The 23,846-nt window shown below is 34.6% G+C and overlaps 1 protein-coding gene and 1 long non-coding RNA gene across 2 annotated transcripts; both read left to right on the top strand.

The window, feature by feature from the left end:
• The first annotated feature begins 2,553 nt into the window (after nt 1–2,553).
• On the top strand, nt 2,554–3,923 carry LOC132951918 (uncharacterized). Its single transcript, XR_009665424.1, has 3 exons — nt 2,554–2,687; nt 2,773–3,048; nt 3,792–3,923. It is a non-coding gene; the product is annotated as an uncharacterized LOC132951918 (long non-coding RNA).
• Nucleotides 3,924–10,448: 6,525 nt separating this feature from the next.
• Nucleotides 10,449–16,354, top strand: LOC132952060 (uncharacterized). Its single transcript, XM_061024190.1, has 2 exons — nt 10,449–10,705; nt 14,119–16,354. Exons 1-2 carry the CDS (start codon nt 10,682–10,684, stop codon nt 15,787–15,789), a joined length of 1,695 nt encoding a protein of 564 aa, XP_060880173.1. The 5' UTR covers nt 10,449–10,681; the 3' UTR covers nt 15,790–16,354.
• The last annotated feature ends 7,492 nt before the right edge of the window (nt 16,355–23,846 follow it).

Below are 23,846 nucleotides of genomic sequence, written 5' to 3'. Positions count from 1 at the left end.
AAAAAAAAAAGAGCCAAACCTAAACCAACCGTTCTCAAACGACGGACAGCGTTCAATTTTTACTGCACGCGCATCATATTATGACCCGCCGTACTGTGCGCACTCAAACACATGTTTTCACGGTGACTTTTATAATATTATTGTTATTATTTCGATAATAACAATAATTATTAGCTAATGCGTCGTCGGCCATGCGATATATTATATATTTATATGTAACCAATTCTCGAGCGCAAACGTTTACCATTTATATGCAAAAATCTCGTGAAAAAAAGGCTTTTCGGTTTTTCCCAAATTTTCCGATTTGCAACCTCATTTGGGCCGTACAAACATTTTTCGCGCCAAAAAAAAGAGCCAAACCTAAACCAGCCGTCGTATTATGACCCGCCGTACTTTGCGCACACAAACACATGTTTTCACGGCGACTTTTATATATTATTATTATTATTTCGATAATAACAATAATTATTAGCTAATGCGTCGTCGGCCATGCGATATATTATATATTTATATGTAACCAATTCTCGAGCGCAAACGTTTACCATTTATATGCAAAAATCTCGACGGACAGCGTTCAATTTTTACTGCACGCGCATCATATTATGACCCGCCGTACTGTGCGCACACAAACACGTGTTTTCACGGCGACTTTTATATATTATTGTTATTTCGATAATAACGATTATTAGCTAATGCGACGTTGCGAGCGATTTCGATTATCGGAACGCCTGGAATCGACGAGATACCGCAGCAAATTCGACTCGCAGTCGATACGAACGGCGCACTACAATATTTATAATAAATCACACTGAATGATTGTCGGGAGGAGTTTTTGTCGCGGTCTCTGACCTCCCGTGTCCGCATAATGATGTACTCATTATATCATACCGCGTTGAACAATGTGCGCGATTCGACCAATATTATTGCACACAACGGTTCGTAACGATATGCGACTAAACCGCCGTTTGTTCGCCGTACAATGGTCACGGTGTATATTAATTCAATACAATTTTCCTACTCGTAATACCTATGATTTTCATCGTTTTCGGAATCACTGTAATATTGTCATCTTCGATTTATTATAATATTTCGAGCCCACGATTTCGTCATCGGTCAACTGCAGTTAAACGCTTAATCGCGTGATGTCCACGCCGCAGTCGTTGTTTTCTAAACATCATATTATCAATGTAGGTACCCATTAAGCTCAGATATTATAATAAACTTTGACTTTCCAGTGTTACGGGCACGGCAATTTTTCTAGAAAGGAATAAAAAAAAAAATCTTGTTTTCAAGTCTTTTGAGTTTTCGCGACATATGTACAGTGATAAATCCAATTAAGCTGTAGAGAGGGGAAGAGTGAATGCCCCCGTGGAATTTTATTTACCCCCCCCCCCCCCATGTCAAATACAACTGTCGACGAAATGTATTTATTAAACGTACAATATTACAATCGTCAATCAGTGTTGTGTACATACTAATTGGCACTGTCGTCTGTCACGGTTCTAAAGTATAAACGCGATCATTATGTGCAATGAATCGAATTAGGTATGTCAATACTTTGAAATTGGATGGACACACAGGGAAAATGTATGAAAATAAGTATCGAAGGTGAAAAAGACGCACCTCGGGAGTTCATCGGAGAGGCAATCGGTTTTTATGGAAGAAAATAATTTGTTACATAGATATTGACTTAAAAAATATAATAATAATAATATGTATAAAATAAATAAAATTTTTTCAATAAAATATGTATATTATAATATTACGACATATTTTATGTATCAAATGTCAAACGTAGGTATACTGAATTATAATATTGCAATAAATTTTTGATGACATGATTCATAACACTAAAATGTACGACCGATGAAAAAACAAAGCGAGCCCATCAGAAAAAAAAATCTCTCTCTGGATTCAACACTGAACACGACGCGGCTTTCAATATTGGCTATTAATTAATATATATATTTTTTTTTTCGTACGACACTAGGCCCGAAGGCCTATAATATATGTGCTAATAATTTTATCCTGCAGATTTGGACGGCCAAAGCTCCTGCAGCAACGTCGTATCGTTGTGAAATAATATTATTGCTGACTCGACTTGCGTTTTTCCCTCCGACTATCAATGTGCGTGTGAGATGAATGTCAAACGTAGGTATACTGAATTATAATATTGCGACAAATTGTTGATGACATGATTCATAACACTAAAATGTACGACCGATGAAAAAACAAAGCGAGCCCATCAGAAAAAAAAGATTACTCTCTGGATTCAACACTGAACACGACGTGGCTTTCAATATTGGCTATTAATTAATATATTTTTGTTCTCTGGCACTAGGCCCGAACATATACAGGCTAATAATTTTACCCTGCAGATTTGGACGGCCAAAGCTCCTGCAGCAACGTCGTATCGTTGTGAAATAGTATTATTGCTGACTCGACTTGCGTTTTTTCCCTCCGACTATCAATGTGCGTGTGAGACGAATGAAACATTATAATATATTATTATCATCGCGTATATGTCGTGGTGCAATACAGTTCGAAAACGGCGCTCGATCGGTGAAAACCGAAACAATGCGAACATTAACCATTCCGGCCCCGCTGCAATCGTGATGTCTAAACCACCTGATGAAATCGCGACCGCGGTCGTGTCCAAAGTCACCCGTCATCAGTATTCCTAAGCGGTATTGATTATTATTATTACTATTACTATTATTGTTATTATTAGTATTATTATTATTATTATTATTTTTGTAATATTATGATTAGCGACGACGACGACGTTCGCGTGTTTGCCTGAGAAAATTGTGGCGAAGTTCAAGGCCGCCAATTGGCACCGACGACGACGGTGCGCGGGTGATTATTGCTCACCGGATCTCGGCTTTGCTTTTTTTTTTTTAGAAATCGGTTTGAATTTCTCGGATACGTTTTGCCGTCAGTAATTCCTACGCACGAGATGTCAGTCAAATAATACGATCGAGCCCACAACTATATGGAAAATAATCGTTTTTGTATAGTTACAACAAACGCACGATATAGTTATGGGTAGGTATACCTACTTTACCGCCTTTTAAATTATATATTCAGGTACACGTAATTTTAAAATAATCGTAAGTATAGTTTACACGTGGTCGACACGCTGATAATTTAATATTCCAACCATTAGATCTCTTTCCGATTAAATTCATCGTACTTGAGTAAAGGTTAAAAAAAATATATAACTTCAATGGGTATAATAATTCACAGTTAAAAACATAATACCCAGGTACCTATTTAATATACCAATAGGTAGGCGTACCTATTTAAAATCAAACAATTAGCATACTGCATACCGTTTGTTACTGACAAACGCAAACTTGACTAATATACTCATACAAACTATAATAATAATTATTATTGTGTTATTACAACATTGCTATAGTTGAAATTAATGAATAATATTAAAATAATATAATATTCAAATAATTATCGTTCTAAATGAATATTAATGATCTTATTATTATATACCTATACCTAGCTATTATCCACCTATCTATAATATTGTAAATTTCCTCAAATGATATCATAATATAGAAGTTATATAGCATACACCTTTATGTGAATTTCGTAATTTTTTTTAACACAAAAATCGACACTGTCATTTTCAATACAAAATAATAATAATAATGCTGATAAACGTACATTTTATTTCTCACGCCCAAACGGCGCGAGATTTAAAAATAAAATATTACGAAATATACGAATTACGGTTGACAGATTGCCGATGTTAACTGAAGACAAATTTTCAGGTTCACGTAATGCAATTGGGTCAACAATTCCTGTTGAATCAACCAAGGCCGAAAATAAATCACAAACAACCCGTGCAACCTTTGTATAATACAATGCGATTCCGACTACCAAAGACTGAAAAGGAACAGCGAAAGGTGCAGTAGAGCAAAGTATCTAGTCATTTAGTAGAAGTTTATTTCTTGCGCTAAAAGTATTGCACGCGTAACGGAACGAACAAAATGTGTAACAGAACGCAATTTATACAAAGTGAAGTAAAGAGATACATGAGAAAAAAAAAGTATTTTCTTGAAATGAAAATTAAATATGTTCACATTATAAGAAACGTTAACAACTTACGATTTTCTTAAGCGTGAAAGATTATTGTTATTTAAAAAGTCTACTCCAGTGAATGTATTACGTAAAATGTGTACAACTGCGCTGTTATATTATATTTTCTCCGACTAAACTAACATCATTAATATTATTATTCAAACATATCTTGTTTGTTTGATTTTTTAATTTTAATTAATTATTTTTAAAAAAAAAGTTTTACTTTTTAACGTTATAATATATGTTATAATTAATTAGGCACCTACCTACTTTTGATCATTTGTAATGATTAACATGAATAATAATATTGTATATTACAATATATTATTATCATTCTTTGTTGGTGTAAATCTAAATTAAGTACAGTTGACAATGTTACAAAAACGATTGGTTAGTATAGGTACCTACCTATATATGATATAATTTATGTCTATAATAACAATAACACAATATAAAATTGTATATAATGAAAATAGATAAATCAAACGTTTAATCTAATCCTCATGTTATATAATAAATATCATAATATGTAATATATACGTACCGTGTAGGTATAATAAATTGTTATCTTTCATTGTGTTAAAGTTTCTAATACCAAATTAACGTCGTACGTCCTATTCCTATCTAATGTGAATCTTTATAGGTATTTAATTTCTCAATTTTTAACGAATGAAAATTTATAAAATTTTAATTTCACCCGCGAGACGCAGTTTAATTAAAAATATAATATAGGTACCTACCTAATACCTACCAAAGTATACAAATCCGTTCAACTGACAATTATTGCTATAATAATTTATGGGTAGGTACAGATGAGCCATGTTACACCTAACTTTAAGCAATAATGGACATCTTAAAATTATTATAATCGGCAATTTGCTTCGTTTGTTTTGTGAAAAGGGTATTTAAATAACAAGTTAATGCCGTACAACCCATGTACTTAGTTTAAGCCCCGCCGCTAAGGTCTGCAATAATCTAATCGTTATTATTTAGTCGAGTTATACTACATTCGTGAACTAAACGGTTGTTCGTGCAATGAATAATACGGAAAATTAGTCACCGTTTTTACACTAAAATTTGACTGGTGTAACGTTTTCAAAGTAAGTTAAACATATTATATTATTATTAGTCATTAATTATTTATTTAACTTTAACACATTAAAGATTAGTCTTATTTTTGCGAGAGTTGTAACTAGTAATAGTATTAAAATTCGTTTACACACAATGCGCACTTTCATTAATGGTTATAAGCAGTATATGGCTCAGCCGATTTACGAATGGAAATGATAAACAGTATTATTTTACCTCGATATGTTGTACTGTCATTAAAAGTCAATTGAAAAAAAAATGTAATTACACAACATATGTATTTATAATGTCAACAAATCGACTGGGTATCTCGAACAACAGAATATTGCTCAACGCCCCAACCACTCGATCGTAAATTCGATTTAAACGCGAAAACTTACAGGTACCCTGCAACTTGATAAGTATAATATTATGTCTGTATTGTTACAAAAGTTATGCAATGCGGTACGTTATGGGCAATAATACTATAGTATTATCATGCCGAAGATGTATTACCCCTTTTGCCCATTAATATTGTATTTTGAATTTTAAAACGTAGTTTTCCTATGATAATATATTATTACGGAGCGATTATCCACGACACGGGGACGTCGCGGAGGTGCGAAAATATTATGTTGTTGGACGTTTTAAAATCGGCGAATACGAATTAATATTGTCGAGCTTATAGATAGGTACCTAACCTATATAATAACGCGCATAGAATAAAAAGCACGCGTCTATATAATGACGTGTTTCGTATTATTATATTATAATACCTATACTTAGAGTGGATAATTTTCGATAGTACGTAATATTGCATAACAAAATATAAAAATATTGTTATGTAGATCGCCGTCCGGATGAGGTAGGCAGTGCCAAGCTATATAATAATCGCCGCGAAAAGACCCGCGGGGCTGTGCCGCAATCGCAACTATAATAATAATAATAATATGTAAACTCGATAATTATAATTAGTGAGTCATAATTCAATTTGGCATTTTCCTGTAATATTTTCCGTCAAACGGGTCATAAATCGGCGCGGGGCCTTTATGATATATTTTTTAACGGTTTTGCTATAATATACCTACATGGTGGGTATAGTGACTATACTATATAATTATGGAACGGCGTTATCAGCTATCTCTGGTATATATACCCAGGTTGTACCAGTGACAGATTAATACCGAACGGGGGAATACGAGAGGATTTTAAATATTTCAGACAAGACACCCCTATATAGAGTTGTACCGAATACAGTATAGTTGTTATCGTTTAATGCATATCGAAATGAAATGTCAATATATTATAATAATATATTATTTTACTTAACACCGATGACCTGCGGTAGCGATACACGCGGTACAAGCAAACGAGACTACTCCGACACACGTAGCTGGTCGAAGAATTATTATTATAGATTTATACATTTTGTGAATCGAAAATAGTTACTGTACACCTATGTGTGGCGTGGGACTCCGAATATTACCGAACGAATGTGTAAGGTGACACACGCGTCTGCAGGGATATATAAATAAAAACGAATTTTACCTACTCTGTGTGTTTGTCCTCGACACACTCAAAAACTACTGGACCATTTCCAATAACGGTTATATTATAATAGTAAGTTCCCCGAGACTAGGAGGATGTTTATACCTTATTTTTTCAATCCCTATATCGGATGCTATAAGCTGGTTCACGCATGGGTTGAGTTTTGGGTAACGGAAATCAAATTTTTTTTTTTTTGCTTTTATTAAATGGTTGTCATTGGTGACAACTTACAGATTACTACATTAGTTTGTTAAAATAAATTATAAGAAATATGGCATGTAAAAATGTTTACAAATATTATATTTAAAAAAAAAAAAACCCAATAATATTAAAATCTTTTCTTTTTTTTTTTATTTAACAAAATTTATATATTTACAATCTGTATTGACATGTTATAGTGCTATACAATAAGTAAATTTGATGAGATTTGATTGACGGGAGGGGGAAGTCACCCAGTGGCGGCACTCCGTGTAATATTAAAATCAAATAGGAACATAATATTATTATGAACACAATTACAATGATTACCTACTTTTATGATTTGCTTTCTTAATTCTGGATATATTAAATATATGTAAACACATAAAGACGAAAACCTACCAACCTTAACGATATTGGATTTACGTCGGCTTTTAAGTTTTCGTTGAATCTGTCTTCAGTTGTTTGTGTTAACATAACAAATGTATCCAGAATTAAGAATTATCATGAAATTAACTTTATTTATTGTGTTTGTAAGATATCTATTATATTTTATTTCATTGAAAGCGAAATAAAACGAAAGAAAAACGATAGAAAGATAGATTTTTTTTAACCTATTATCTGGCCAAAGTCGGTTAGTAAAGGCTAGTTTATAATATATTTTATACATTTTAATAATAATAAAATATGAATACTAATACCCTGTAATGTAAACCGTGTACCTTCACCCCACGCAGCAACCCTCATTCGAAAATCCATAACATACTGCAACGTACCGTCAACTGTGGAACGTCAGAACATCAATGCAGTATATAAATCAAAAGAGAATCTGCGTTCTGAGATAATCGATTTTCCCGAGCTTTCGCACAACGTTGAATATTAAACGAGCTATAGTGACGGTAAAATATGTATTGTGCCTCCATAATCTCATATACGACTTGAGGGTTACCATTGTGCGGTGAAACTTCTAGATATACCGGTCACTCTCGGTAGCTGAAGTTCTATCCGCTATTCTGCAAAGGATTCAGTTCGTATATTATATTTTGTAGTTTGAAAAAGGTCAGGAGGTGTCCGTTAGTGGAGGTTTTACTGTATATATTACGCATATTATTATATATTCAACAAAAACACAACATAATAAGTACATAGAATACACATCGCAGTATATTCTTACATTTTAACAAGTTTAGTTAAAAATTAATATGTTAAATTTAATTATAGAACTCTGCGTCTCTTCCACGAGCATTGATTTTTGGAGACATCATCATTTCAAATGCATACTGTTATATATTTATTATGTATGTTGGTGAAATGAAATTAATATTATTATAAGTGATTTTTACCGTAAGAAATCGCGTTCAACTAGAAACAAACGATTTTTCCAGTTATTACCTATATATTATGCACACTAACGGTGTATTATAATATTATGATGATATAATACAATATATTAAAATATTATTTATAGAGGGACAGATACTGATATAAATCGTCGCGCGAGACCTAAAATCGTTTACGACCGATTTGTGCGGCACTGCGATCGCGAGAGCCTATCCAAATTACAATTCCATCGCGATATTATATTTTTAACTCATACCGCCGCGAACGTCGTCGGCAAAGTTATATTTCTATAATAATAATAAATTATATAATATTGTAGTCTGCAACAGACGAATTCGGTCGCGCGCATGGTATAATATCAACTCTGCTGCAGCAGAGACTATTGGTGCGACGAGTACCTACATACAATATTATTGTTATAATATTTTGTCGAGGTGCCGTCGAACAATGCGTATTAGAGGTGCACTATACAATATACATATAGGTAGGTATGTGTAATATGAAAACGACAAAAACAATGTAACGTATTGACGCTTAGACGCGGACAAAGGACTGCGAGCAAAACAATAAATCGACGTTAAATGAACTTTACAGCGCGGTGTGCGAACCCGTTACCGGGTCTAAACGCCATCCCGAGGGCAATCGATATTATTCACCTATAACATACCGGCCAGTACGATATTATTATACTGTTGTAGTCATTAGGTATGTTGGTATGTGCCGAGCACAGTAAAACGAAAAATCATAGTCAAAGGTGTGGTAAATACAATAAACGATGATGCATTTTCGCCCGTTACATATAAATAAAATAAATATACGATCAGCTATATATATGGCTGGTGATCTTGGAAAATATTAAATGGAGGACTTAACTCTCGACTATTCAATAGTAAGCCACCCACATCCCCAAACAATCAACCTAATAATAATCATTAAAAATAACAGTTCTTTATGGTTGCGATGAAGTTTCCTGACAATTTATTATCGCTATATAGTATCATGTATGCCAAGGCTGGTCATTAACGAGTTAAAAAGTTAATTTTATTCTAACTTTTTAACTTAACTAGGTAGTTACGTCTGGCTTTTCATTAACTTAACTGTTAACTTACTAAATTTCTTTTTTAATTAACGTGAAATTAACGAATTCATTTTTCATTTTAAGAAATTAGTTAAGTTAATTTATTTTGTTTTTAATTTTATCATATTTCACTATTTCAGTCTATTTCGTTTTCATGTCAAAAAATATTACCGTGAATCGTTTAAAGTTAAAAATGTATATCATCCGAATCTAACTTATATGGATATACCGTATAAAGTATAAACACTATACCGTACACTAAACTGTACTATACTATACACTATACGGTATAATTTAGTTTTGAGTTGAAAAAAAATGAAGTACGCTTACCTTGTATACACAAATAAACTTTTTTTTTAACTCCTTAAAAATTTAACAAAAAGTGTGTATTAACTTTCAACTCAACTGAGTTAACCTATAGTCAAATTGACTTTTAACTTTTTGTTATTGATGCATATTAACTTGACTTGACTGAGTTTAAAAAAATCATTAACCTGCACAGCCTTTATGTGTATGCCTACCATATCACGTATGGCGGAAACGGTCAATATATTATTTAGTAACTGGTATACCGAACACAGGGCGGTTATAGGTATACGACGACGATGGCACAGCATTCCTAGAGTTTCAGGTTTGTGTGCCTCGGAGAGATTATATACCACGGTGATCTAATTGTCGACGGATATATTACAACATCATACCTGCCTACCGGTTTCGGTCGGACAATATAGGTACCGATTAATCCGTACGATTTACCGCGTTGCGGACGTTCGACATATTTTAATATTACCGTGTCTATAACGTCCGTGTTGCGCAGACTGCAACTTCGGACACGTCTTGCGACTGTTACGCGACACGGAGGAGGTGCTCTACAGAAGTTGGACGCGGAGAGATCCGCGTGATCTGCAGGGGATTCGGCAGGAGTAGTACCCGTACACGACAAACTGCGTATCCACGAGACGTCGATGACGACAGCGATGACGACGATGACGACGATGACGACGATGACGACGACGACGGTGTTGCGGTTGCGATGTTGTGTGCGAGAGCGGCGGTTTCGGCCCCGAGACTACGCGGCGGCGGGGGAAAGTTATAAAACCCGCTCGGCACCCGCTCGGCCGGTCAGTGTGCGCCACTGAATAAGACGATCGTTTAAGGACCATACGCGGACCTCTCGCCGCAGTGCCTTCCACAGTGCTGCAACGCGCGTGTATCATTCGCTGCAGAGTTATTATTTTCGATTTTTCGACACACAGTTTAAAAGACAAAAATAATTTTGCGCATTTTTCACTCGGAGCGCGTACATAGGTATATTATTCCAACGACCTGCACGGTGCCGCCGACGCGATGAAGTACACGACATACATCTTGGTGAGTAAACCCGTCTCGTGATATTATATTATTATATTATAATAACGTACGCCATGTCATCGATTGGAAAACGATTTTCCGGCCGCGTTCCGATATCGTATAAACCAATACTATATTATTACCGTTTACTCTTTCCCAGTCTGGGCCTCCACGCAGAGTGTGCCACCGATGTTTTAAACATGTACGATCAATCGTTATTTTAATTTTAAATAAATAAACAAACAAACAAATAAATAAACATTTTCGCGAAAGAAACGAACACGTCGGGTTTTGGAATTTTAATTTCACATCACATTACTCGTTGTACTTATTAGATGCTTACCCGCAACGGGACACACGACGACGTACTATATCCTGTTCACGACTTCTTTCGGGTGATTTAATATTCTGTATACGTCATACTTCCAGTGTAATGCGTTTTTTTCCGACTCTATATTCTCGCGCAATGTCATCGTCGTATATCTGGTGCAAATATTATGTACATTATATTTGACTCGTCGCTCGGTATAATATACGTTTTGTTGTAGTACGGACGATAAGAACTCTGAAAGAGGTGCGCTGAAAGAGACATATTATTATCATAGTAATACAGCGACGATGATATAATATGATATCGCACCGGAGATTACGTGCGACGGCACGACGATGAAAACAAATGGTTTTGTTCTCGATCCGACGCAAAAGAATCGATACGACTTGTATTAGCCACACGCTATATTCCTCAGACGTCGTAATATTATCTTTTACGGACATGTAAGACCCACAGAGTGAAAATTACTCTGCGGCGAGACCTTGATACATCATCATCGTCCAAGGAAGTGTATCGCGTTCTATGGGTATTCGGATCGCCCTGCGAGGTTGTCAATTAGGCTCATAATATAATGTTATTATCTGACCAGATATAGTTACTCAGCATGTTCCTTTCATGTCGTTCATGTCCGAAGGAACGAACGATAATGCCATCGTCACGAACCTTGAGATGAAAACGAAAATCTATTTATTTTTATTATTTTCCCGCGACCGCGGACACACACCGAGTACGTGCTTTATTATACACACGAAATCGTACGTTTATTATTTTTATTATTATTATTATTTTTTTTTCCCCGTCAACAGTCCGTTTTAAATTGTTCGGCGGTCATTGCGCAATCCGACACCCGAGGAAGGTACAATATTATAATACGTTTTATAGTACGTGTAACTCGATATAATATTATACAATAACGTATCGATATATCGTACAACAATATTATAATAATAATAATAATATACGTATTTAGTATTTCTATTTTTCGAAATAATATCGTTACGTCCGACCACGACAAACAGTATTATTATTATTATTATTATCATTATTCAGCTTTACTCGTAGTGATTTCGGAATGGTCGCGCGGTTTATTGAGCAGTTATATGGCCTATGGGTTAGGTATGCCTATCGGGAGGGAAAAAATGATTGAATAATGTATAACACAATTATTTTTTTTCGAAAACCGAATTAACATAATATCGAACGTTTAATTGCCGACGGACCGGAACACAATAATAAGCACAGTGCGCACGGACGTGTGTGTGTGTGCAACTTTCACTAATCGTTATCTAGGCTTATATTATTATGTTGTATTTTTTTTTTTTTTTATCATTTTACCTTTGCTACCATCTACGTCCGTCATCGTGCACACACACACACACACACACACACACACACACACACACAACACAAACATATAGAGTTATACAACAACATCGATAATAATAATAATAATAATAATGACGGTAACGGTAATGGTAATACGATAACAATAATTATTATTATTGTTACATTACAAAACAACGGTCCGTAACGTTTCTGGCGCTATTCGGTGGAGCGATCGGCGGAAACGTCTCCGTAAGTGCTTCTCCGTTTTTTGCATACATTAGAGATGTGTTTTTTTACCGGTGTCATTGCACTATCAGTAGGTACGCAGTAATTTTTCCGACTCTTTTCGTACCGCCCAAAAGTCAAAATAGTGTTACGTTACCCATTTCGAATTAGTATCGTAATCGAATACGATTCGTAACACCCGATAACTATATACGCCTACATAGCTATAACCGCTCGTCCCAAAACCGTTCGATGTTCGACCGTTAACCAAGACTAAGTAATAATAATTACCATCGTATTATTATTACACCACTGCCTTAATGTCGCTACCTAATTATTGTTGTTTGCGATTAAGATATATTTCGAACATTCCGATGACGGTTTTTACTTTTTTCTGTTTTTATAATATTATTCGTACCGAGGGAATAGTACTCTATGTCGAGTTATCACAAGCCAATAATTTATAGTCACGGCTACAGTATACCGCATTCTTTTTGCTAACATATACCGCGATTTATTTCTACGCTAATCCTTCACATCTAATATACAATAATATATTATTACGATATACCTTAGGTATATTATAGGTGCCAGGGATTTTCGTAAAAACGATTTCGTCATAATACTGGTCCGTTTTCTGATCGTTTGACCCGTGGCCCTCGGCGTATTTCTCAAAATGCAAAAGTCTGACACCTATATACACATTATAATAGATCGTGACATCTATACCGTATATACAGCGTCCTTGACGTTTCGCGCACGCGGGTCACACGCGGTTCACCGTGGGAATATAATGTTCTCGTTGTTCGAACCGCCGTGGGTTTTCCGACACATATATATATATATATATATATAATAGAATATTGTGTTATTACACGCGTTATAATGTGCCGTGATTTATAGCCTGCGAGTGTTATTATTATTATTATTACTATTGCGAGTATGTTTTTTGTTTTCGTCCTCTCGGGACGACGTTACGAGTTACGACACGTCTATAATAATAATAATAATAATATCATTATTGCGAAGATCCGCAGTGGTCCTCACACCTGGGATGGTCGTGGACGTGGAAAGACTTGTAAGTCGCACCCGCGACTAGTTTGGAAAATGTATACGAAAACTCACATCACAGGTATTGGGCTCGTACATTGAACTTATAATATCACAAGACTTTATCGTAAAAGTTTTTAAGCTTAATTATTCATTTCGATCGTATTTTTGCGTATCCGATGAAATACGGTTGCATATATTATTGAAATTCGAAAGAACGTATTGTTTGTTAACGGTTTTGTTTCGGGGTGGGGGGGGGAAGACGCATGACTAAACTTTCAGGTGTGAAATAATTCGTCATAAATATTTGGCAAACATGCCTTCGTATACTCGCCTCTTGGCAACCACCTACTTCCCATCTCAAACTGTATATTGTTATATTATTACAATAGTAATATGCGTTATTGCATTATTATATCGTATCGATTTCGAGGCGATTGGAGAAAATTCAGTTTCTAAAAAGTATTTTTGTATTAATAATGTTCTTCTGTGGTGTTCGCAGGCCGCGTTACTATTGGTAACGCTGTGGTCGACAGATGTGGACAGCAGACGAGTGAACGTGAAACCGGCGGCTTCTGATGACGGTCAACAAGACGACGCACAGGCCGCTGCCGACGATGAACAGCAACAGCAACAATTCAAGCCGGTGTTGATCGCGCGCAGGCCGTTGCAACACAGACCGCAGGTGGACATCGAAGCCGAACGGCAACCGGTGGTTGTGGTGCGACAAACGCCCAGGGTGTTGCAGCAGCGAGCCCGCGAACAGCAGCAAGAAGCTGCCGCCGACGAAGAAGACGAACAGCCGCAGGTGATCATCAGACAGCAGCACCAGCCGACGAAAGCGGGTCCGAGATCTCAGTCACCACATGCTCAGCAGCTCATCCAGCAACGGCTCAAGCAACAGGAACAGCCACAGCAGCAGAAAGAGCCGACCGCGCAGACCATCCGGAACTTCAATAAGCTGAACGACGACGGTTCGTTCACGTTCGGTTACGAGGCGGACGATGGTAGCTTCAAAGAGGAGACCAGGGGCACGGACTGCGTGGTCAGGGGCAAGTACGGTTACGTAGACCCGGACGGTAACAAACGGGAATTCACGTACGTGCAGGGCAACCCATGTGACCCGAACGCGGTCAATGCCGAAGAAGACGACGACCAACCGGGCAAACCGGGTGAAGAGGAGAACATTCCAGCCAACATTCCCGCGAACGCTGGCAGGCCCAAGCCCAAGAAGAACCGTCCGACCACCACCCTGTTCCAGCAGACATTCGGCGATTTCGAACCACAGCCACAATCTCAGCCATCCACGACCCCGCGCCAGCCCGGCAGACAGCAACTGCAGCAGCCATCGTTCCAGGAAAGTCCCAGAAGACCACCCCCGCAGATATCGTCATCGACCACCGCTGCTCCACAACCACAATTCATTTCGGGCGCCGGAAACTTGGATTCGGCCATCCGCAACTTGCCGCAGCCACCATCGCAGTCGGGCAAGGTGCAGCTCCAGTCGCCCACCGGGCCCAACTCAGCGCTGTACACCACCGAACTGGTTTTCGACCCGGCCACCGGCCAGTACAACACGGTCATATTCCAACAGGTGCCCAAACAGCAGGCCGGCATCAACATCAACCAACGTCTGCCCCTGCAGGGAGCAACGGCACCGGCTAGACAACAGCCCCTGCCGCAGCAACAGCAGTTCCGTCCCCAGGCCCAGCCGCAATTCCAACAACCGCAGTTCCAACAACCGCAACCGCAATTCCGGCCGGCGGTCCAACCGTTCCAGCCGCAGTTCCAGCAGCAGAGACCGGTCGAGTTCGACTTCCAGCGGCCAGCCGCCGGATTCCCGGGAGCCCCGGGCCCGCAACAGCAATTGGTGCAGCAGCAACAGGCCATGGCGTTCCAACAGTCGCAAAACCTGTTCAGACAACAGCAACAGAAACAGCAACAACAGCAGTCGTTCCAACCACAGTCGTCGCCGCAGTTCTTCCCGCCGCCGTCGCAGCGTTTCGAACCGGCGTCGCAGTTCGCGCCCAAGCAGCCGCAGCGGTTCGAACAGCAACCGGAAGCGCACCAGCAGCAGTTCGTGCTCGTCCAGCCCGGCCGGACGCCCGGACAACAGAGCTTGGCCGCCGGCCAGATCGACGCGTTTCTAAGAGGCCACAACGTGCAGTTCTAGACGGATTAAAATTCCATATGATATTTCCATTTTGTAAATAACATAATATTAATTTTATGATAATAATATGATAATAATATTATAATAGACGCTGCGTATAGCCACCCATACTATACATTTTCGCTATACGCCATTCATGTAGGGTACGATAACTATATTATATTATATTGTATTATTATATTTTAACGTAATTTTAATGGTAAAAATATTTTCGTTTAAGCTTAATTAATAATGTGCAGCGCGTTATAAAGGTATTATATATATATATATATTATTTTTTCTATGGATTTCGTGCGTAGGAACTATATAGACGTATATATTTATATTCACACCAGTTTGGCCAAGCAGTTTCACCTGGCCGAGGTGAAAGCCATATAATATAACTTACTGTGTATTTAGCACTTTGCTAAATGCTAGTTTTTTATTAATTTTTTTTTGTAACATTAAACCCTCGTAAGACATAATAACGATATTGTTATTATATATTTTTATGTTCCAAAAACAAAATGTGCTCAATATATAAACCCTACTCCCAATGTTTGTAAATAAATAAACTTTTATATTATGTATTATGTATTATTATTACATATAATTATATTTTTAATAATGAATATATCAAGTTGTGTGAGAAAAAACGACAGTTTGTTTTCACTTTCCGTTATTATTACATGTATATACCTACCTACTACATATCATTAGTATATGTATCACTTTCCTGTATTATATATATGTGTATCACTTCCGCACCGAATCCGGTTTGCTCTATTTCGTGATGCAACCGGCGCGGTTTCTTCGCCTCTTTAATTATTGATAATATCTGACCCAAATCGCAGCTGCATTCCATAAGAGACCATAACCGTCGAAAATGTGTTCGGACACAACTGCTGCAGGCGTAGGTCGCAATTATTACTCATTATACAATGGCCATCGGGCAACAAATGAAACAATAATGTTATTATTATAACATCGTTGTGACACAATCCGTAGGTTCTCGTGTACACGGTAGAAGCACTCGACGAGTTTGATGTTTTACTTTTTTCTCATTTTTATTTTTTTTACCGATCAATACTCACGCCGTACAGTGCCTCCTAAACAGAGCAGAGATGTCACGATTATAGAATAAATAATAATATTATGATGCGGCTTGTGACGGTGCGAAGGCCGCAGAAAAAAATAATACGCCCGACACATTATGACAGTCATGAATGTTGCTATCAATTTATAAAAATGTAATAATATTATTATTATTATTATATACTGTACGCCTCCTACCATATATTATGTAGGTATTACGTTCGAGTGCTGTTGAACGGAGTTACTCAGCCGGAGCAATAAAATAACAATGAAAGCAAAAGCTATTAGAATAAGAGTACTATATGTACTGACACGCTTTGCCTCTTGGATATAATGAAATGGCCGTCACCGTGAATGCGATGGCGAACGTGGGCTGCAATATTAAATAATATAAAAATAAATCCATTATTATATAGAGCTGATACTGCACCAATTTATTTATATTTTTATTAACGCGTAGGTAAAAGAGAAAGAGATGTCGAGTGGGCGCGAATATAGAATGATTGAAAACCGAAAATTCGAGCTTTTGCACAATACTAATTTAGTTATATTATATCGATGTCCACTACGCCGTAATAATCAAATAATAATTGTTTGGTCGCTATTTTTAGGTCCGCACCTACAATTTTTTTTCTCGTCGAAATGCTCTACGCGTATTCGACGCACGCGCGTGAATTTTATTCCAAACGTAATTTCTTGAGAAAATCATAATTTATATCGAACGCTTCGGGTATATTATTCTCTAACGATAATCACTGGATGCAAATGAATAAAAGCCGTGAAAAATAATATATTTATTCTATGTTAATAATAATATTATGATCGTAGATAATAGGTAGTGAACATTGTTAAGACAGCTTCCCGGGATGTCCGAGAGTTATCTTACTTAGCACATACTATCTAATAGCTAAACAACAACAACAACTAGCTGTTATCTACTATTTTACACTATGAATACGTCGTAATATTAACGTTTTTGTTTGCGTGGATACGTCATAATCGATAATATTCATAAACGTCACATTGTAAAGCGATTTCGAGTGAAAACCAGGTTTGCGTTTATTTTATATGATTTTTGTGCGTTGATCAAAACAAAGTGCCGCAATGATGCTTAATATTAATACCGTAGCGAATCTATGGTATAGACTAACCTTATACCAAACCTAACCTAACACGGAGAGTACGCATAGAAACCCAAACCGCCAATTTAAAAATCTAGAAGCACCGTTTCAAAAAAAAAAAAATAAAAAATGGTAAAGTTTACGTAAAAAAATACGAAATATGTAAAACCAGAATTTGAAATCAGAGACATATAATACATAATATATCCGTCCGATTTTATGCAATTGTCCTATTTTATATCTACGTCAACTGGTATTCCCAAATAAGTTTACAATCTCACTCTCTATTCTGACGAACATAGAATAATAAAAAATTTGTTGAAATGTCATTTTCTATAAGCCATTTGGATGTAACATCATTTTACCGTTTCTTCTATCCTAGATCCATGTATACATTATACGCGTATCATGGGTATATTTTAAATTCACAACAACCATAATAATAGAAAAAATAGAGATTGGATGTTTTTCAACTCAAAATGTAATCAATTAAATAATACAGAAAATCGTTACAAACTTATTTTTATGTGATATTTATTTGAGCGGAAAAAAAAATTATTTATTATTTAATGGTTTCTTTTCTTCTAAAATGCATTTTATCATTATATTCTATACTATATTATAATAGTGACGAAGAAATGTTATTCTACTGCACAAAATTAGTTAAACGATACTGAAATCAATAATTGAATATTTCACAATTCAGATAATTAATATAAAATTGAAGAATTATTATTTGTACAGGTACAATATTTTTAAAGATAAGTTTGGTGTACGCTTAAAAATTAAAATTATAAATATACTCCGTTTATTTGTACGGCTTTACCTACAGGTATTTTTTTTCCAGAAATTCATTTTATTTTTAATGCATAACAGTTTTATTAGTTACAAATTTTCAATTAAAATATTAATTTAAACTTTCTAAGCCATTAGGTAAGTAGGATCTTTTAAGCATGAAAAAATTATATTTTAATGCCATTAAAATTGCACCTATATAGTAAATTGCTTTGCTCAAATAAATAACTTTACAGCAATTAAACATAACTGAAATGTTGTAATATTGTTGTACGTTCGTTTGGTTATTTTTAATTTTTAACATCATAAGCTAATTATTTTGAAAAGTCTCTATAAACATTTTTTAAATTTTCTTTTTGAATATATAAAATACAATCTGCAATTATTCTAACATTTTATATTGCCCTTTTTTCATACTTATAATATTTGGTTAAGACACTATAAATATTTGAATACTATAATACTATGGCAACTTATAATTCTTTATTTTTTTTTAAAGCGCAATAATTTTCTAAGAATATTGATACATCGAATATTAAGGAAAAGTATTTTATTAAAAGGGATTAAAAGTTTAAATGAACAATGTACCCCGAATTTCTAAGGATATAACCCTTGTCACTTGTCAATATAAACTAACTAAAAAACTTTAAAATAAGAACAATATAATATATATACGAAAATATATTCAAAACAACGAGAGTGCGATGTTCGTTACCAAGAAAATTATCCTTCATTATTACATAGAATTGTTCGTATTTACTTATCAAACTTTTTCAGCTATGCAACTGTACATAATAATAATTATTATTATTATTACGCATGTAAAAAAAAAACTGAGATTGATTAGGGCGACAGTGAGTGAGTGATTGTGACGACCCCACAGCGTAATAATTCAATTTCCTTGTCGACACAATAATTATTATTATATTTTGTAATTAAAAAAAAACCTCTTCGCCGTGTTCATAATTATAAATAGTGTTGCGCAGTTAAATCCAAAAATGAAAAAAAGTTGTGTGTCGGTCGATAACATAATTTTTTGATATTACCAATCCTCCGACATCAGACACGAGCTATAATTTATGTAAAAGTGAAAAATTCTATATTTTGAAATCAACTATAGCCCTGTCATGTGCAATCGATTACAGCAGCTCATCGACAGCTCCTAAGTAATTAGTATAATAGATAATAAGCAAACGTACTAAGATTAATATTAAACAATTATTGCAAATTGAGCTCTTGATACTGGCTGCTGTTTTTGTAGTGCACAAATATTTTTTATTTATTAAATGTAACCGTATTTTATCATTATTTTAGCTTCAGCTAGATAATTCACCGAATAACATTTTTACAACAATAATCATTTGTACGATACACGCAAACTTAATTTTTTTTGCTGTACGAAATAACGATGATATTATGTAAGGAGGTAAAATGTATTTGCTGAAATTTGTTTTCCGGGAGTAATTATACGCGTGGTAGTAATCTCAGCATGTACGTAGGTATATGTATACAGTTTCTAAACAACTACATTTTAAAGAACAAACTTTAACTCAAACGTTGTGTTTGAATCTATGTACGTGTACACGATTATGCAAATAAATTTAAATTATTGCCAACAGCAGAAAACAAATACAGTTTTACAAATATATAAGTTTCTAAAAAACATTTAGTTATACATTATATAAATCATCATAGGAGTTTGTAGTTTTTTTTTTTAGTTATTTTACTATACTATTGTCTATTACCTAAATAATATATAAAAAACCAACTCTCGATTTGTATTCGCAAACACATTTGTAGTGGCTTTGACGATGAAAATGAAAACATCCGACGATTTAAACTTAGAATAATTATTAATGTACCTACAGAGTGTCACTGATTTTTGGAATAACTTTTGTTCTAACCAATATTTTAAATTATTTATTTTTTTATATATATCATTTATACTCACTTGCGTTACACATATATTATACAAAAAATTATTTTTATTTTTAACACTTAATTTATTTGGGTACATTCAAAATAGCAAATTTGTGAATCTGATTTAGAGAACAATTTTGATAGGAAAAACATTTATCTAAGTCAAGTAGTTAATTTTTTTATGATTTTTTAAAATATCAATATATTTTGATTAAATGAATTTGGAACTTAATAACTTTTTCAAAATATTTTTTTTGGGAGTTTGCTGACATGAGTATATATTTTCTTAAATTATTTACTAATCATGTAGTTTTAACAATTTTTGTCATACGTTTAAGTAGCATCATTTTTTTTTTCGTCAGGTCTTTTTGTTACATCTTGTACATACATAGGTAGCTACACATTTTGGATAATACTATACCTACTTACTAAATCGGCTTAATATTTATTAAACGCACGCTAACTATTATTACTTTAATTATTGGTCGTACGTAGGTTATTCTCATCGGTCGCGTCTGCTGCGAATATTAGCCTCTGTTTATTCGCAGTTTGCCGCATAAAAGTTGCGTAAATCGATGTTACATATATATTTTACAACTCATAGATATAGTAATATCGTATGCACAGTAATCGAACCAGTTTCCAATACCTAGGCAGGGCACACCCATTTGTACGTATGTGGAATGAGGATATTCGATAACCGCTCGTCTGGGTTATCTCAGCTTTCTCCGCCTCGTGCTTCGGAAGTTGACAGAATTCGACCAAATATTAAAAATCCGGTAATATGGTCACTTCGATATAGTATCATAATATAGTGTAGACGAGATCGATCCGGCGCGTGGCGGATTACATCAGACCAAAATGTAGTTCGGAATTCGGACCTATATACCTAGGTCATATAACACACTGCTCGTATGACGTATTATATTATATAGGTATAGCCGGTTTGGTATGAAATACTGTATACATGGTGTTACATATTATATTATACCGACAACAACGCATGAAATAACTTGAAAAAAATGTAAACAACGCCTTTTTTTTATGTTCTGCGCGTGTATATACTATGGGTACGAAACGATTTGACGAGATATTTTTCGGCGATTCGAATTACACGCGGTCAAGTCACGATTTTATAAATAATATATATCATTATATTAGGTATTACATATTGTTTAAGATCAACTATCACAACAATTTATTATTTACTACATTTACAAATGCAAAACATAAAAAAGATACTATGACCCTGTTGTGAAGACTTTCAGTAACCCCTTATTTGTGTAACTGTCCCTCGAGTTTTTTTTTTCAAACTAATTTGTTGAAGTTTTCCCTACCCGGCACGAGTTAGACTTACCGGGAATAGATGTCCAATAACAATATAGTAAAAAAAAAAAAAACAATCATTCCAATAGCTGCAAATGTTTGTAATAATAAAAAAAAACCTTAAAAGAAACTATTTTAGAATTTGATTAAAAATAAAAAAAAAGTTGGGCCTTATAACTGTACACATTTATGTCAAAGTATTTATAATTTATTACAATGAAATTATTTATCATTATTTCGTAAACGTATATGATCTACACTATGATGTAATTATTAAAATACATAATGTATATAAATAAAGTATACCAAACGCCATAAAAATATTTGTATGAGAGAAACGTAATGTTTGTAAAAAAATAAATAAATACCAAGGTTTTATCACTATAGCAATAAGAACATAAGAATTGTCTAAACAATTTTGTCATATTGAGAGCTCCGTCCCAAATTTAAACTAGTCGAGTCCTTGATAAACTAATGATGTATTCAATGTAGATGATCTATACTTAATGTGCACCGAGTTCGATTACTTCAGTATATCATGTTTTAATTATACTTAAGTAGATATATATATACGTACCCTTTTCGTTTGATATAAGCACAATCGATGTTTTGTTTTAACAATATCTTTTTTTTGCGGCTAGGTTACTAGATTGTTAATTTTTTTTATTTAGAACATCATTAATTTTTTTTTTTGAATCTATTGTTTTTTATGTGTGGTTTTTTTTAAGAGGTAATATGAACTCATTGTGTGCTTTTTGAGTACAATTGCGAGGTTGACGGCAAACTCCCGAAGACGCTATTTTTGATTAATGAATCATTTTAAAACTTCAGTGCACACTACACGGGTATAACGCATATAAAATTTACTACCTAGTTAATCCGACGACAAACTATCACTGCAGAGTATAAACTAAATTATCGCATTTCCATAATCTCAAATCTTCGTGCTAGATATTAATATTATTTAACGACGAATAATCACTTGCTAACCGTTAATACTTATTTCAGACGATTCATAATCGTAATTATAATTTAAAGAGGTATAGATTAAAAAAAAATCAATTTAACTACGTACGTTACACGACGATAATAATATGTGGATAACTATAGGTGTTAAGAAAAATAATACAATCGTTACAATACCAAATATTTTTAAACGTCCCACTATATTATATGACTTTCTAATGTGTGTAATATTATTTCGAAATCTAATACCTAATTTCTTCAAGCGCCCTTCGTTATCATACCTTATTGTTTCGTACTTAAATTAAACAAGTGTTTGTTTAATTATCGAAATACTAATCAAATATTACGATATATATATATATATATATATATATTATACATATATTTTAAAATGTAAATTATTGTTCTACAAGTGAGTAACACAATATAAAAGATACTTTATAAGAACACTATTATTCGTGTGTTTGAATACAATATATGTATATTTAATGAAGTATTCACGAGAAAAAACTATACATTTTACTTTACAAACGTCGCATGTTACACAAATAAATATAAAATTTAAAAAAACCCGACAGAAAGTATATGTTGCTGATACTGGATGTACTCTGGTACTCGTCTCACTTCATTCACCTTGGCACAAGATATAGTATATAGTATATTATTTGTATCCATTTCAACATTTGAAACTTGGAAGCAATGATAGTATTATGATTTATCGTACACAATAATACGGTTTCTGTACACAGTGATCAGGTAATGTCACATTTATAATATGGACATTGAAAAATTGAAAAATTGGGTATATAATATAATATAATAAAGTCCCTCTAAAGACGCATAAATAAACTTACT

This window comes from Metopolophium dirhodum, chromosome 9, assembly GCF_019925205.1.
Source record: "Metopolophium dirhodum isolate CAU chromosome 9, ASM1992520v1, whole genome shotgun sequence".
NCBI lineage: Eukaryota > Metazoa > Arthropoda > Insecta > Hemiptera > Aphididae > Metopolophium > Metopolophium dirhodum.
Note: the sequence above shows the minus strand (reverse complement) of the source record. Positions and strands in the feature narration are given on the sequence as shown.